The sequence below is a fragment of the Hyla sarda genome, chromosome 3 (genome assembly GCF_029499605.1).
Source record: "Hyla sarda isolate aHylSar1 chromosome 3, aHylSar1.hap1, whole genome shotgun sequence".
Lineage (NCBI taxonomy): Eukaryota > Metazoa > Chordata > Amphibia > Anura > Hylidae > Hyla > Hyla sarda.
In genome coordinates this window covers 203,466,083-203,482,754 of record NC_079191.1, presented here as the reverse complement: position 1 = coordinate 203,482,754, position 16,672 = coordinate 203,466,083, and the positions used below count along the sequence as shown (strand labels likewise).

The following is a 16,672-nucleotide window of genomic DNA, read 5'->3' as shown; positions in this document are numbered from 1 at the left end:
TTAAACAAAGCAAAATAAAACATTTTTAGGATATTTTTGGTTCGGATATTTTTGGTTAGGCAAGGTTATGGAACATATGCCCTAGACATTTGCAACCAATGGCATATTTAGGTGTATACATCTGCCATTGACTATTTTAGAGCACCGACCCCTTCCATATTTTATCCGAGATAGGTACGGTAACTATCACTTGTTTTAATTTTTATACCAGGATGCCCCTGTTATGTGCAAATTTGCAGTGGATTACCTGAGGATTTCTTACAGACAAGTTCTGGATTTGCTTTAGATTCTATCTTTCCCTTTGACTTTAATAGGGAAGTAAAAATCCACAACAAATCTTTAACTAGTCTGCAGCTAATCCATACATGTGAACAGGTAGACTGATTTGCTGTAGATTTTATGCAAATACAGTGACCACTCAAGTTACTATGGCCTCAACATACAATAGTTTCAACATACAATGCTTTTTTCTGGACCATTGTAACTTGAAACCAAACTCAACATACAATACTACAGACAGTCCAGATCTGTGAAACATGTCACAACTGGAGGAACTGACCAATCAGAATGGGCATTTTACTGGTAAATCATCTGTATTACTGAAGTGCATGCACTGACTGGTGTCTGGTAACGCCTCCTACAGTACAGGGAGGAACTACAAGTTCTGTACTACTCCTTACCTGTGCCAGGGTTAGCTGCTCCTTGGACACCAAGTAAGGGTGGCTCCATTTGGGACACTGTGGCCCTCATTTACTAAAAGTGGAGTGTTTATTGTGGAGTGTTTTCTGTATCACTCCATTTTTTTTCCAGGCTTATTTACTATTCTGTCACACACGTCGGTTATTTTTCTGTTGCACGTTTTTTTGGGTCGCACTAGTCAATTGTGTCGCACAAACTCCAAACACGTAAAACAAACTTTTTTTGGACCCTAAAGATCATTTTTAAATAAAAATGTATTTGTGTGAGTCAAAAGGTTTTGGAGCGAGTTTGTTTATAAACAGTTTCATTAATTAAAATTATTCAGGTGTTATAATGTAAAAAAATTAAAAATTATCACCCAAACATTAAATACTTTATTCATAAAAGTGTTTAACTGTACAAAATGTTTTCACGTTATAAACCAAGTTACTTTGACAAAAAACACAATGGTAAACAGTCCCTTGTTAGAAATCACTCAATTTTTGGAATTTCACTCGGCCTCTTGGCTGTCGGTTATTGTGTGAGGCAAACTCACACTTTTTCTCGAGTGATTTTGGATGTACTCCGAGAATTTTTTAGTTTTTGTCGGTAAAATGCCCATTTTTTGCATAAAAGACGCCCATTTCAGAGTGAAAAAAAAACCACGCCGAGTGTTTTCTAAAATGTCGGTTGTGTGACTAAAGTTTGGTTGCATAATTAGTCGCACAGACGTTGCGACAAAAATTTAGGCACAATAACCGAGAAAAAGAGTTGGTTGGACTTTAGTAAATGAGTCCAGTTTGTACTGTACAGCACCCTGAAGAAGCTCATGTCCTCTACATAAACCATTGTTTCCCAACCAGGGGGCCTCAAGCTGTTGCAAAACTACAACTCCCAGCATACCCGGACAGCCAACGGCTGTCCAGGCATGCTGGGAGTTGTAGTTTTGCAACAGCTGGGGGCACCCTGATTGGGAAACACTGACATAGACAGTGATTTACAGCTCCCAGCAGATCTTTCTTACTTTTATATGTAAGGACTTGCTTTATTTATATTAGGTATCTACTTATTTTTCTTTAATTCTAACTTTTTCCTATTTTTGGATGACATTTTGTGGCTTCAGAACCAATTACCAGGTTTCCATAGAGTTCTGGTCTCAACATACAATGGTTTCAACATACAATGGTCGTCCCGGAACCAATTAATATTGTAACTTGAGGGACCACTGTAATTTCACACTGCAAATAGTTTTTAGATTACTGTTCAGCAAAGTAAATGTGATTTCTAAAACTAGTGGAGGTTTAAAAAAATGTCAGTAATTCTGTAATTCATGTTGCGGATTTGTCACAGGTCTTTCCATTGTAATCATTTTTGTTGCCAATCTACAACGAAATTCTTGTATATTTGGTTTAGATTTTTCTGCAGAAAGTCAGTCTAGTGTGCGTCTAATCTTAATGTAATTATCTAAAAGTAACCACAACCAGAAGGGGGATTGCACTGGTACTGTGTGAGCTCTGAAACACACTGGGGGAGATTTATCAAAACCTGTGCAGATAAAAAGTTGCCCAGTTGCCAATCCAAAAGCAGCCAATCAGATCCATTCTTTCATTTTTAAAAGGGCCTGTGCAGAATTAAAGAAGCAATATGATTGGTTGCTATGGGCAACTGGGCAACTTTTCCTCTGCACAGGTTTTGATAAATCTTCCCCACTAAGTCTAGGTTTTTTACTGCCATTTTTGGGGAAACCGCCGCTGCGGTTTTTGAGCCAAAGCCAGAAGTGTATTCAAAAGGAGTAGGACATATAAAGGAAGGACTTACACTTCTCCTCCCTGCTCGATCCTTTTCTGGTTTTGGTACTAAAACTGCAGTGGCTGTATTCCAAAAAATGCCAGTAAAAAGCATGTGTGGAAACCTAGCCTTAAGAAAGTCTTCTAATTCTAATGTAGCAGCTCCTTAAAGGGGTATTCCAGGAAAAAACTTTTTTTTTTATATAACAACTGGCTCCAGAAAGTTAAACAGGTTTGTAAATGACTTCTATTAAAAAATCCTCATCCTTTCAGTATGAGCTGCTGATGTTGAGTTGTTCATTTCTGTCTAAGTGCTCTCTAATGACATCTGTCTCAAGAACTGTCCAGATTAGAAGCAACACCCCATAGCAAACCTCTTCTACTCTGTGCAGTTTCCGAAACAAGCAGAGATGTCAGCAGAGAGCACTGTTGTCAGACAGAAAACAACAACTCAAGTTCAGCAGCTGATAATTATTGGAAGGATTAAGATTTTTCAATAGAAGTAATTTACCAATCTGTTTAACTTTCTGGAGCCAGTTGATATACTAAAAAAAAAAGTTTTTTCCTGGATAACCCCTTTAACTCCTTGGGGACGGAGCGCATTATAACCCTAAGGATGGGAGCATTTTTTGCACATCTGACCACTGTCAATTTAAGCATTAATAACTCTGGGATGCTTTTACTTTTCATTATGATTCCGAGATTGTTTTTTCATGACATATTCTATTTCATGTTAGTGGTACATTTTCGTCTAGACTTGCATCATTTCTTGGTGAAAAATTCCAAAATTTGATGAAAAAATGGAAAATTTTGCATTTTTCTAACTTTGAAGCTCTCTGCTTGTAAGGAAAACAGACATTCCAAATACATTATATATTGATTCACAAATACAATATGTCTACTTTAAATTTGCATCATAAAGTTGACATGTTTTTACTTTCGGAAGACATCAGAGGGCTTCAAAGTTCAGCAGTAATTTTCCAATTTTTCACAAAATTTTCAAAATCGGAATTTTTCAGGGACCAGTTCAGTTTTGAAGTGGATTTGAAGGGCCTCCATATTAGAAATACTGCATAAATGACCCAATTATAAAAACTGCACCCCTCAAAGTATTCAAAATGACATTCAGAAAGTTTGTTAACCCTTTAGGTGTTTCACAGGAATAGCAGCAAAGTGAAGGAGAAAATTCAAAATCTTCATTTTTTTACACTCGCATGTTCTTGTAGACCCAGTTTTTGAATTTTTACAAGGGGTAATAGGAGAGAAAGCCCCCCAAAATTTGTAACCCAATTTCTCTCGAGTAAGGAAATACCTCATATGTGTATGTGAAGTGTTCGGCCGGCGCAGTAGATGGCTCAGAAGGGAAGGATCGACAATGGGATTTTGGAGAGTGAATTTTTCTAAAATGGTTTTTGAGGGGCATGTCACATTTAGGAAGCACCTATGGTGCCAGAACAACAGAAAACACCCCATGGCATACCATTTTGGAAACTACACCCCTTAAGGCACGTAACAAGGGGTCCAGTGACCACAGGTGTTTGACGACTTTTCATTAAAGTAAGATGTGTAAATGAAAAAAAAAATGTTTTCTCTGAAGTGCAGTATTTTTTCCCAAATTTACCATTTTTACAAAGGGTAATGGGAGAAAAATCCCCCCAAAATTTGTAACACAATTTCTCCCGAATACAGAAATACCCCATATGTGGCACTAAACTCTTGCCTTGAAATACGACAGGGCTCTGAAGTGAGAGAGCACCATGCGAATTTGAGGCCTAAATAAGGAATTTGCAACAGGGGTGGACCCGGTTACCTACAGTAAAATCCTACAGCATTGTTACCCAAACAGGGTGCCTCCAGCTGTTGCAAGACTCCCAGCCTGCCAGGACAGTCTATGGCTGTCCGGCAATACTGGGAGTTGTGTTTTTGCAACAGCTGGAGGCTCCATTTAGGAAACACTGCTGTATGAGACGTTTTTCATTTTTAATGGGGGGGGGGGGAAGTGTAACTTTTTATTATTTGTTAGCGTAATGTAGTGTTTTTAGGGTACATTTACACAGGCGCAGGTTCACAGTAAGTTTTCCGCTGGGAGTTTGAGCTGCGGCAGAAAATTTGCCGCAGCTCAAACTTGTAGAAGGAAACCCACTGTAAACCCGCCCGTGTGAATGTACCCTGTACATTCACATGGGGGGGGGTGCATCCCATACCTTCAGCTGTGGCAAAATGACAACTCCCAGAATGCACTGACAGACCATACATGCTGGGAGTTGTAGTTTTACAATAGCTGTAGGCACACTGGTGGGGAATCACTGAGTTAGAAAACAGACTCTAGCTCAGTGATTCCAACCAATGTGCCTCCAGCTGTTGCAAAACTACAACTCCCAGCATGTACGGTCTGTCAGTGCACTCTGGGAGTTGTAGTTTTGCAACAGCTTGAGGCACATGGGTTGGAATCACTGAGTTAGGAAACAGACTCTAGCTCAGTGTTTCCAAACCTGTGTGCCTACTGCTGTTGCACAACTACAATTCCCAGCATGTACAGACAGTCAGGGATGCTGGGCGTGTAGTTCTGCAATATCTGGCCCTTCAGATGTTGCAGAACTACAACTCCCAGCATGCCTGGACAGTCTGGGCATGCAGGAGTTGTAGTTATGCAACAACTGGGGAACAACAGTTTGGAGACCGCTAAGTAGTGGTGTCCAAATTGTAGCCCTCCAGATGTTGCAAAACTACAACTCCAAGCATGCCCAGACTGTCCAGGCATGCTGGGAGTTGTAGTTCTGCAACTTATGTAGGGCCAGATATTGCAGAACTACATGCCCAGCATCCCTGACTGTCTGGCCATGTTGGGAGTTGTAGTTTTGCAACATCTGGTGGGCTAGTTTGGAGACCACCGTACAGTGGTCTCCAAACTGTGCCACTTCAGATATTGCAAAACTACAACTCCCAGCATGCCCAGACAGTCAGTGCATGCTGAAAGTTGTAGTTTTGCAACATCTGGAGGACCACAGTTTAGAGACCACTACACGTCGCTGCGTCCTGCGTCGCTGCGTCCTGCGTCGCTGCCATTGGGCCAGGATGCCGTCTCCGCCGCCTCCATCAGTCCGGGTAAGCCGAGCCATGCTCCCCCCTCGCCACCCCCGCTCTGCCCCGTACTTCGATCGGTGGGAAGAGCGGGGGAAACTAACTCTAGCCCCCCTCCTGCCATTGGTGGTCAGCCTGACCGACCAATGGCAGGGGTTAGGAGGGGGTGGCAACACTGCCACCTAGCTCCTATCCTTTAGGATGGTCGGAGCTGTCTCTGACAGCTCCAATCATTCTTATTTTCTGGGCGACCGGGTCACCAGTGACCCGATTGGCCCGGATCGCGGGCAAATCGCTGGTCTGAATTGACCAACGATTTGCCGCGATCGCTGACATGGGGGGGGGTCTCAGGACCCCCCTAGGCATTGCCACGGGATGCATGCTGATAGATATCAGCAGTCATCCCGTTCCGATCCCCGCCCGGCGAGCGGCGGTGATCGGAAATGCGGAGGGCGTATGCATACGCCCTCCGTCCCCAAGGAGTTAAAGGGGTACTCCAGTGGAAAACTTTTTTTTTTTTTTTTTTAAATCAACTGGTGCCAGAAAGTTAAAAAGATTTGTAAATATTTTCTATTTAAAAATCTTAATCCTTCCAGTACTTTTTAGGGGCTGTATACTAAAGAGAAATCCAAAAAAGAAATGCATTTCCTCTGATGTCATGACCACAGTGCTCTCTGCTGACCTCTGCTGTCCATTTTAGGAACTGTCCAGAGCAGCATATGTTTGCTATGGGGATTTTTTCCTGCTCTGTGCAGTTCCTAAAATGGACAGCAGAGGTCAGCAGAGAACACTGTGGTCATGACATCAGAGGAAATGCATTTCTTTTTTGGATTTCTCTTTAGTATACAGCCCCTAAAAAGTACTGGAAGGATTAAGATTTTTTAATAGAAGTGATTTACAAATCTGTTTAACTTTCTGGCACCAGTTGATTTAAAAAAAAAAAAAAAAAAAAGTTTTCCAAGGGAGTACCACTTTAAGTCACCAACATAGACTAATGTTGTTATAGCAAATGTATATTTTTGTCATGGGTCAGAAGGAGGTTAAAAAAGTAGACCCACCATAATGTATTAAAATATGTTCTTTCATGTACACCTTGTATTGTTTGAAAACTGAATGACCAAATGACCATAAAAATGCAAAGGAGCTACAGGTCTCCAAGTTTCCAAATCTGTGTGTGTTTGGGTAAGAACGTGCTTACTTACCATAATATGAATATCAATTGTAGATGTGTAAGGTTTCAAATCTGATGAAAACGTTAAGATCCTAATCTTCACTTCTTGGCCAGGCTTGTAGAAGATGCTGTTTGTCTCAATGAAGACAGAATAACTTTTGGAATTGAAGTCAAGTAGTGTTGTATTGTTAAAAATCATCTTATTCTCAGAAAATCCTTCCACCTTAAGTTCATACTTCCCTATAAAGCTATTTGAAGGAAGCTGAAAAGACATAAAATAAAGATTCAAGCTAGTGTATAATTTATAATGTATTTGTTGTAAGTCAAAATGTGCTGCTTTAGGGTGCCTCGTGAGTCATTCTCTTCTTACTTAGGAGTAAGATTTTAGGTAGAATACCTCTGTAATATAGCATTTGCTGGATCAAGTTACACTTTTTTTCAATGATTCTATAAATATATGTGAGGTAAATCTCTGTGTGTCTTTATTTAATCAGAAGCCATGGATAGTACATATGTGGTGTCCCGGCACCAATAGCTTGGCAGTGTAAGGTGTTGGGCCCACCACCGGACTTACTGTTAAATTAATGATGTTCATACTTTCTTGCACAAATAATATAATTTTCTAAATTAATTATCTTGGCCAAAGCAGGTTTGTCCTGTAATACAGCTGTCAAGCCTGATCTTGCTGATGGCATCCTAGTCGCCTGCTATCCATGGCCGTGTTTCACTTTTTTCGATGCAGTATGGAATAAGGAAAACCTGCATGGACGTTCTTGGTGATTGCGGTTGTTTCTTTTCAATGTTAAATACATGTGATGTACATCAGTCAGAAGCCTCAGTTCTATACACTGTGAAGTGGTTGTGCTGGGTTACTGCAGCTCAGCTCCTCTTCCCTTTAATGGGTGTTGTGCTGCAGTAATTTAGCATCACCATGACACAGTGTACAGAGCTGAGGCTTCCCGCAGATGTACATTGTGTATATCCCTGTGTCGCAGCACACCTGAAAGCCTGATAAGTCGGGGTGCTGGGTCCCACCAGCCCAACAATCTGATATTAGTGGCCTATCCAGTAAAAAAATGTGTTTGTTAATAACCTAAACCTTTTTACAGAATGACTTTAAAGGTTTCAAAGGTGGTGGAGAGTGTGATATGTAGGAATTGTGAGATCAGGCCAGTGTCACCTTATCATTTTCGCAAGAAAGAGTTAATCAAAAAGTTATCTCCAAATGGTAAAGTAGTGCTAAAAAAACTATTTATCCAGCAAAAAAAATAAAAAATAAGCCTGATAGTTATGTTTTCATAAAATAAAACCTCAGTTCTAAGGTCATGTTCACACATGGTTAAATTTACCAACATTGTTAATTTTGCCCATAACAGGATGAAAAGAATAAATAACAATTGAGAATAAATAACAATTGCACATAAATGTCTAATCGTTATACAGTAGGTAAAATAAGATACTCAGGCAACAGAACAGATGAAAGAGCTGATCCACATGCAATCACCAATAAAGTGTTATGGAATAATTGAACAGTTCCATGCAATATGTTGATGCGATGGACAAGAACAGGCAATAAATAAATAAATAAATATTATGTGCAGGACACTAACAAAATCGACATCTCTTAAGTGCTTACTTGTGGGAGAACTAGTTTTCCAAATGTACCTATAAAGAAAAAAGTGGACATATTAGAAATTCAGCAGAGCACAGATTGGTGATGCAGCAATGCCGAGTTTGTAATGATAATGTTTTGATATTGACGATGTTTTGGTTTTTATTATAACAGCCTATACTTAGGTGAGTATTTGAGATTTTCCACTTTACAAAAGCAGGAGTCAGAGCAGCCACTAGGTACGGCTCTCTGCCCCTGCAGGTTCACGCATCACCATAAGGGATATAGTTATCCGGACCACCTTAATGTCTCCAGGACGGGCAAATTCACACACAGCCGACATTGGATGCACCCTATGGCCGTGGTTTTATACCCTTGCACTCCCAACGAACAGCTGTTTTTCTGACATTTGGGATTGGTGGTACCAAGGGTTACAGGTGTTGTGGGATAAACTACTCACTCACCCCACGTGAATGGGGGATCAAGTTATCTGCGATCTCTATGTGACTTTGGCCCATTTTTTAACACTGTGTGCTAAGGTTTATTATACACTCCCCTGAAGACGTCACATGTTGTGAAAGAAATGCGTTGAGAGTGACGCATATAAATAGCACGGGAGAGATATATGTGGGCCTATCATAATTAACTGGCATAGTATTTGCAGGTTATATTTTAGGCACCTCCCCGTGTACCTGTTTCAGTACCTAAGTAAAAGTACCTTGATACACACTTTATAAAAGAAGCAGTTATTGTTTCAATATATGTTCTTACTGTATTATCATACCTTACTTGTTATTAGGGTTTTAGGTTGAACTCAATGAAATCGTCTTTTTTTCAACCTTACAAACTAGGTTACTATGTTATGCTACAATATGGAACTCCTTTACTTCATATGTCTCATATTTGCATATACCTTGGAAATTGCTTTTTCTGCAGCATGCAGCATACTAGAAATGCCAAAACATAAAGGACCTTTAAAAAAGCCCTCTGAAAAATTAAAAAAGTAATTTGATTGGTTGCTATGGACAACTGGTCAACTTTTCCTCTACATAGATTTTGATAAATCTCCCCCATAGCATGTTATCCACTGTATTCCTATTGAACTCTCTAGTTGATGCTCCGTACTTACCTCTTTGAAATATCCCTTCTCCTTGAAGCAGAGTAATATTGTCCTTTAGGATCTCAGCTTGAACCTTTACTGTTGGTGGACTGTTTGGTAACAGATCAATTCCTATAATTACATTTTTTCCTGAGCGAATATCTAAAGGAGTGGTCAGCAGATATGTTGGCCTGATAAAACAAAACACATGCAATACAAGACTGTGTGACTAGGTTGAATATAAAAAGCATAGCAAATAGTCAGCAATTTAAACAATATCAATACAGTGGTCCCTTAAGTTACAATATTAATTGGTTCCAGAACGACCATTGTATGTTGAGACCATAACTCTGTGGAAACCTGGTAATCAGTTCTGAAGCCACAAAAATGTCATCCAAAAATAGGAAAAAGTGAGGATTAAAGAAAAATAAGTAGATAACTAATATAGATAAAGCAAGTCCTTCCATATAAAAGAAAGAAAGATCTGCTGGGAGCTGTAAATCACTGTCTATGTAGAGGACAGCTTCTTCAGGGTCCTGTACATTACACACAGTGTCCTAAAAAAGTAAAATGGAACACCAGGTTCAAAGGAGCAGCTAACCCTGGCACAGATAAAGAGTAGTACAGAACATGCAATACCTCCCTGTACTGTAGGGGGCACTACCAGACAGGAATTCAGTGCACACACTTCAGTAATACAGGTGTTTTACCAGTGAATGCCCATTCTGATTGGTCTGTTCTTCCAGCCATTGACACGTTTTGCAGATCTGGACTGTCCATAGCATTGTATGTTGAGTCTGGTTTCAAGTTACAGTGAAAACTATTGTATGTTGAGACCATTGTAAGTTGAGGGATCACTGTATATTAGCACTGAGGTGACTGTTCTTGTAGAGTTGTAACTTTAAAAAACATCTGTCACATGTTCTATGCATATGAAAGTCTAAGCACATTTCCGTCTATGGCAGTGTTTTTTTCCAGCTTTTGGCTGTCTGGGCATGCTGGGAGTTATAGAACTGCAACAGCTGGAGGCACCCTGGTTGGGAAACACCTGTCCATGGACACAACGCATACCTTTGTATAAACTGTTATTTTGCTAAAAACTCACTTTTATGGGGGCCAAAGTGTCAAAGAGGTGTAGCTGGGGGGTCCACTTTGGCCCCAGGCCGCAACACCCCTCCCCTGTGATGTAATACTTGCGCCTTCTTTTATTGACGCACACGGCTTCCAATCCTGTGCATGCACCATGGATGGGAATATGGCGCGTCAATAGGCTTATGTGTGGCTCTAGATTGAGGCAGAAGGTTTGTTCCTCTACACAAGTTTTGATACGTCTTCTCCACAGTGTTTGCATATTTACTTTCTGGCTAGCCTTTGGGCTCATGTACACCTGGACAGGTAGTACAGGCAACATATCTGCTGTGAATTCTCTGCACAGTGATATAACTTTCAGTAATCCACATGGCTGCTTAGATATCACATTCAGAATGCTCACCATGAAGTGAAAGCACTGACAGTGATTATAATACACTGAGCAGCATGGTGCAAAGCAAGACATATTTAACAAGATCTTCATTGTTACACCTAAGACTTGTGCCTTGGATCCCAGGTAGCATAAGACTATTTCCACCAGAGGCGGCACTACCACTAGTGCTTATCGTTAAATGTGTCTCCAACCCGGGATTGCAGAGTGGCGATGTGTACAATGCACTCACTTAGAGTGGTGAGTTAAGTGGCTGCGAGGCCCCCTTGAATGTGGGGCCTTAGGCGGCTGCATAACTCACCTCCCAAGTGAGTGGCGATGTGTACAATGGGGCTGCTACTACTATTACCTGAAAGGGTCTACTACTACTACTTAAAGGGGACTGCTGCTACCACCTAAAATTCCCTTAAGGGAACTGCTGCAGTTTTTACTGCCTAAAGGGGACTACTATTACCACTACCTAAAGGTGGCTACTACTGCTACCACCTTAAGGGGCTGCTGCTACTACTACCTAAAGGAGGCTGCTACTACTACTACCTAAAGGGGGACTGCTCCTCCTATATGCGGGGGCTGCTACTTTTATATGCAGGATACTGCTACTACTATATACAGGGGGGTTGCAACTATATACAGAGGACTGCAACTATACTATCTACAGGAGGACCTACCTACAGGGAGCAACCTCTACATGTAGCGGACTACTGCTGCTTACAGGGAATAACTACCTTCAGAAGAACCTATCTACAGGTGGCACCTACCTATTCAGGTTATTGGGGAAACATTGTAAAGGGACCTGTCTACCTACTGGAGCGACCTAACTACCTAATGTGGGGGCCTACTCTTCCTCCAACCCACTTATCTACCAATGCTACTGTGTAGAACATCCAGGGGGTTATTATTACTGTATAAAGCGTAATAGGTGCTGGAAAAGTGTGAAGCCTAAAATGTTTGTCTGTCAGGTTCTGTGGAGACGAGTTGTGGCTGGAAGAAATCATCATGATGGTCTGGGCCAGATGGAGAAGAAAAAAGAAATTGAATGACTACGATCAGAGAAGATGTTACCTGATGCAACTGTATGTAATCACTTACAGGTAAAACTAGAAAAATTTGAATATCGTGCAAAGTTCATTTATTTCAGTAATGCATCTTAAAAGGTGAAACTAATATATGAGAGAGACTCATTACATACAAAGCAATATAGTTCAAGCCGTGATTTGTCATAACTGTGATGATTATGGTTACAGCTCACGAAATCACCAACCCCCCCCCCCCCCCCCCCCCCAATTACTATGATTTGGGGGAGCCATGTCATCTGCTGGTGTTGGTCCACTGTGCTTCATTAAGTTCAGGGTCAACGTATCCGTCTACCAGGAGATTTTGGAACACTTCATGCTTCCTTTCCTTTTAAGTTGCAGTAATGAAATACAATAGACTTTTGCACCATATTCAAATTTTTTTAGTTTCACCTGTATATGGTCTGCATAGCCTGTGTAGAGCCAGGGTCGGTCACCACTGACTGTGTATAGTGGTGTTATTGTGATACTGGTCTGTCTATAGTGGGTTTTTTCATAGTGGTTTTATTCGTGATATCGATCTGTGTATAAGGGTTTTATTTGTGATATTAGTCTGTGTATAGTGGTTTTATTCGTGATATTGGTCTGTATAGTGGTTTTATGTGTCAATAGTCTGTGTATAGTGGTTTTATTTGTGATATTGGTCTGTGTATAGTGGGTTTTATTTAATAACAGTATGTTGTATTAGCCCTTGCAGTAGTGATATGTCGTCCTGGTGTGGAGGTATTATTTTATATTTTTAAACCCCAAATCTTGAGAAACTCCCATTTATATTTATATTTACAATGTGGAAACAAGTGCAGGGGGCCTTGGGGAAACTGAAGGAGGCTTCCTGACAGGACAGCAGGAGCACGAGTAACACCTCCCATACTGGGCCACCACACAACATGTATGGTGGAGTGAAAATGAATCACTAACTAATGAAACTCCACTGGTGAGCGGCAATGCATACACTGTATGCACCACCATTCTCTTAGATTCACAGGTCAGGGGACAGGGGCCTAATGACAGAATTGCGCCTAAGGCCTCAAAAAGTCTAGAACCGCCTCTGAAATTCACACAGGAAAAATTTTCTTCAGGAAAAATTGAGCAGGCATTTATGAACAGATTTGTACCCTGTGGATCACTTTTAATGTAGCAGCGGTGAAATCTGTGGGAAAATCGACTGGAAAATCTGTATGTTACACTTCTTTACCTTACTACAGTAAAAACTCTTTGAGAAGACAAGTGGATTTCTCAAAGAAAATGGCCACCATGCAAATGTGGTAGCGGGGTGTGATGAAGGCAGATGTTGTTACTCTTCGGGCAGTTGGCATTAACCCCATGTATTTGTGACACTAGGACATGGTTTAGCCTATAACAACCTGAAGGTATACCACTGTATCCTGGGCTAGGCACGGGGGCAATGAAGACTCTGATGCCAAGTTACGGACAACAGTAGCTTTACTGAGGGTAGACAATTTGTAAAGTCTATAGAGTTCAGCCAGGGCCCAAGGAGGTGACCAGTGACGCAGAGACCTTAACCTCTTCAGGACGCAGGGCGTATGGATACGCCCTGCATTCCGAGTCCTTAAAGGGGTAGTCCAGTGGTGAAAAACATATCCCCTATCCTAAGGATAGGAGATAAGTTTGAGATCGCGGGCCCCCTGCGATCTCTCTGTATGGGGCCCCGGCTCTCGGCCCAGATAGCGGGTGTCGACCCCCGCACGAAGCGGCGGCCGACACGCCCCCCTCAATACATCGCTATGGCAGAGCCGGAGATTGCCGAAGGCAGCGCTTCGGCTCTGCCATAGCGTTGTATTGAGGGGGCGTGTCGGCCGCCGCCTCGTGCGGAGGTCGACACGCCCCCTTCCCGCGGGCTGTCGGGGCTCCATACAGGAGATCGCAGGGGGCCCCAGTGGTCGGACCCCCCGCGATCTGCAACTTATCCCCTATCCTTAGGATAGGGGATAAGTTGCTCACCACTGAGTCACCACTGGACTACTCCTTTAAGGACGCCCGTGGGAATTCCGGTCCCCACCGCTAGCCGGCTGGGGACCAGAGCCGGATGCCTGCTGAAATCGTTCAGCAGGCATCCCGGCATATCGCCCAGGGGGGTCATTATGCCCCCCCATGTCGGCGATGGCCGCAGATCGCTGGACAATTCAGTCCAGCAATCTGCGGCGATTCCGGGTCAATCAGGTCTCCAGTGACCCGGAATTACTGGCTGATCGGGGCCGTCTCTAAGGGCCCCGAACAGCCATAGCCAGCAGGGGTGAGGTGGCACTGGTGCCACCTCATGATCGCCCTGATTGGTCGGCCGGTTTACCGGCCAACCAATCAGAGCACCTGCTGCAGGTGTCACTCCCGCAACCCGCTCCGCCCCTCTTCCGGAGGACGTGAGCGGGTGCGGGAAGAAGACCCCGGGAGCTGGGGGCCCCCGATCCCCGGCGTCCCTGTTGGGATCGGGGCCCCAGGAGCGACGGTGGCGGCTGGACTGACCTGTGCCCGGAGCAGCAGCAGAAGGTGAGTGACAGCCTCCTGCTGTTGCTTAGCAACAGCTCCCAGCATGCAAAAAGGGCATGCTGGGAGCTGTAGTTACGCAACAGCAGAAGGCAGACCACCACAACTCCCAGCATTCCCTTATGGGCATGCTGGGACTTACAGTTTTGCAACAGCTGGAGGCACATTTTTTCTATGGAAAAGTGTACCTTCAGCTGTTGTATAACTACAACCCCCAGCTTGCACAAACAGTTAAAGTGCATGCTGGGAGTTGTAGTGGTGCATCTGCTGGTTGCATAACTACAACTACCAGCATGCCAATTGGCTGTCGGTGACTGCTGAGAGTTGTAGTTTTGCAACAGCTGAAGGCAAACTGGTTGTGAAACTCAGAGTTTTTTTTACCTAACTCAGTGTTTCACGACTGGTGTGCCTCCAGCTGTTGAAAACTACAACTCCCAGCATGCACCGTATATGCTGTGAGATGTAGTTTTGCAACAGCTGGAGGCACACTGGTTGTGAAACACTGAGTAAGGTCACAAACTCAGTGATACATAACCAATGTGCCTACAGCTGTTGCAAAACTAAAATTCTCAGCATGTACAGTCTGTCAGCGCATACTGGGAGTTGAAGTTTTGCAACAGCTCGATGTTCCCCCCCCCCCCCCCCCAATGTGAATGTACAGAGCGGAGGTTTACAGTAAGTATCCGGCTGCAAGTTTGAGCTGCGGCAAATTTTCTGCCTCAGCTCAAACTGCCAGCGAGAAACTACTGTGAACCCCCGCCCGTGCGACTGTACCCTAAAAACACTACACTATCACAAAATAAAATAAAAAGTAAAAAACACTACATAAACACATACCCCTACACAGCTCCCCTCCCCAATAAAAATGAAAAACGTCTGGTACGCCACTGTTTCCAAAACAGAGCCTCCAGCTGTTGCAAAACAACAACTCCCAGTATTGCCGGACAGCCGTTGACTGTCCAAGCATGCTGGGAGTTTTACAACAGCTGGAGGCACCCTGTTTGGGAATCACTGGCGTAGAATACCCCTATGTCCACCCCTATGCAATCCCTAATTTAGGCCTCAAATGCGCATGGCGCCCTCACTTTGGAGCCCTGTCGTATTTCAAGGCAACAGTTTAGGGTCACATATGGGGTATCGTCGTACTCGGGAGAAATTGTGTTACAAATTTTGGGGGGTATTTTCTGCCTTTACCCTCTTTAAAAACGTAAAATTTTTGGGAAAACAAGCATTTTAGGTAAAAAAAAAAAATGTTTTTACATATGCAAAAGTCGTGAAACGCCTGTGGGGTATAAAGGTTCACTTAACCCTTGTTACGTTCATCGAGGGGTCTAGTTTCCAAAATAGTATGCCATGTGTTTTTTTTTTTGCTTTCCTGGCACCATGAGGGCTTCCTAAATGCGACATGCCCCCCGAGCAAAATTTGGTCTCAAAAAGCCAAATATGACTCCTTCTCTTCTGAGCATTGTAGTTCACCCGTAGTGCACTTCAGGCCAATTTATGGGGTACCTCCAGACTTAGAAGAGATGGGGTTACAAATTTTGGGGGGTATTTTCTGCTATTAACCCTTGCAAAAATGTGAAATTTGGGGGGAAACACATTTTTGTGAAATTTTTTTGTTTATTTTTTTACATATGCAAAAGTCGTGAAACACCTGTGGGGTATTAAGGCTCACTTTGTTCCTTGTTACGTTCCTCAAGGGTCTAGTTTCCAAAATGGTATGCCATGTGTTTTTTTTTTTGCTGTTGTGGCACCATAGGGGCTTCCTAAATGCAACATGCCCCTCAAAAACCATTTCAGAAAAACGTACTCTCCAAAATCCCCTTGTCGCTCCTTCGTTTCTGAGCCCTCTACTGCGCCCGCCGAACACTTTACATAGACATTTGATGTATGTCCTTACTCGAGAGAAATTGGGCTACAAATATAAGTAGAAATATTCTCCTTTTACCACTTGTAAAAATTCAAAAATTGGGTCTACAAGAACATGCGAGTGTAAAAAATGAAGATTGTGAATTTTCTCCTTCACTTTGCTGCTATTCCTGTGAAACACCTAAAGGGTTAAAACGCTGACTGAATGTAATTTTGAATACTTTGGGGGGTGTAGTTTTTATAATGGGGTCATTTATGGGGTATTTCTAAGCTGAAGACCCTTCAAATCCACTTCAAACCTGAACTGGTCCCTGAAAAAT

General features: G+C 42.6%; 1 protein-coding gene across 3 annotated transcripts in view; it reads right to left on the bottom strand.

Moving 5' to 3' along the window:
- LOC130362027 (CD109 antigen-like) overlaps positions 1-16,672 on the bottom strand; it is a 193,585-nt gene that overhangs the window by 163,197 nt on the left and 13,716 nt on the right. For all 3 annotated transcript variants that reach the window (XR_008891248.1, XM_056565874.1, XM_056565875.1), the window contains exons 2-4: positions 9,459-9,619; positions 8,354-8,382; positions 6,749-6,979 (exon numbers count right to left, since the gene is read on the bottom strand). Coding sequence is in view for 2 of the 3 variants with exons in the window: in XM_056565874.1 (XP_056421849.1) it covers positions 6,749-6,979; positions 8,354-8,382; positions 9,459-9,619 (421 nt within the window). In the remaining variant the exon portion in view is untranslated. The remainder of the gene's footprint in view (positions 1-6,748; positions 6,980-8,353; positions 8,383-9,458; positions 9,620-16,672) is intronic.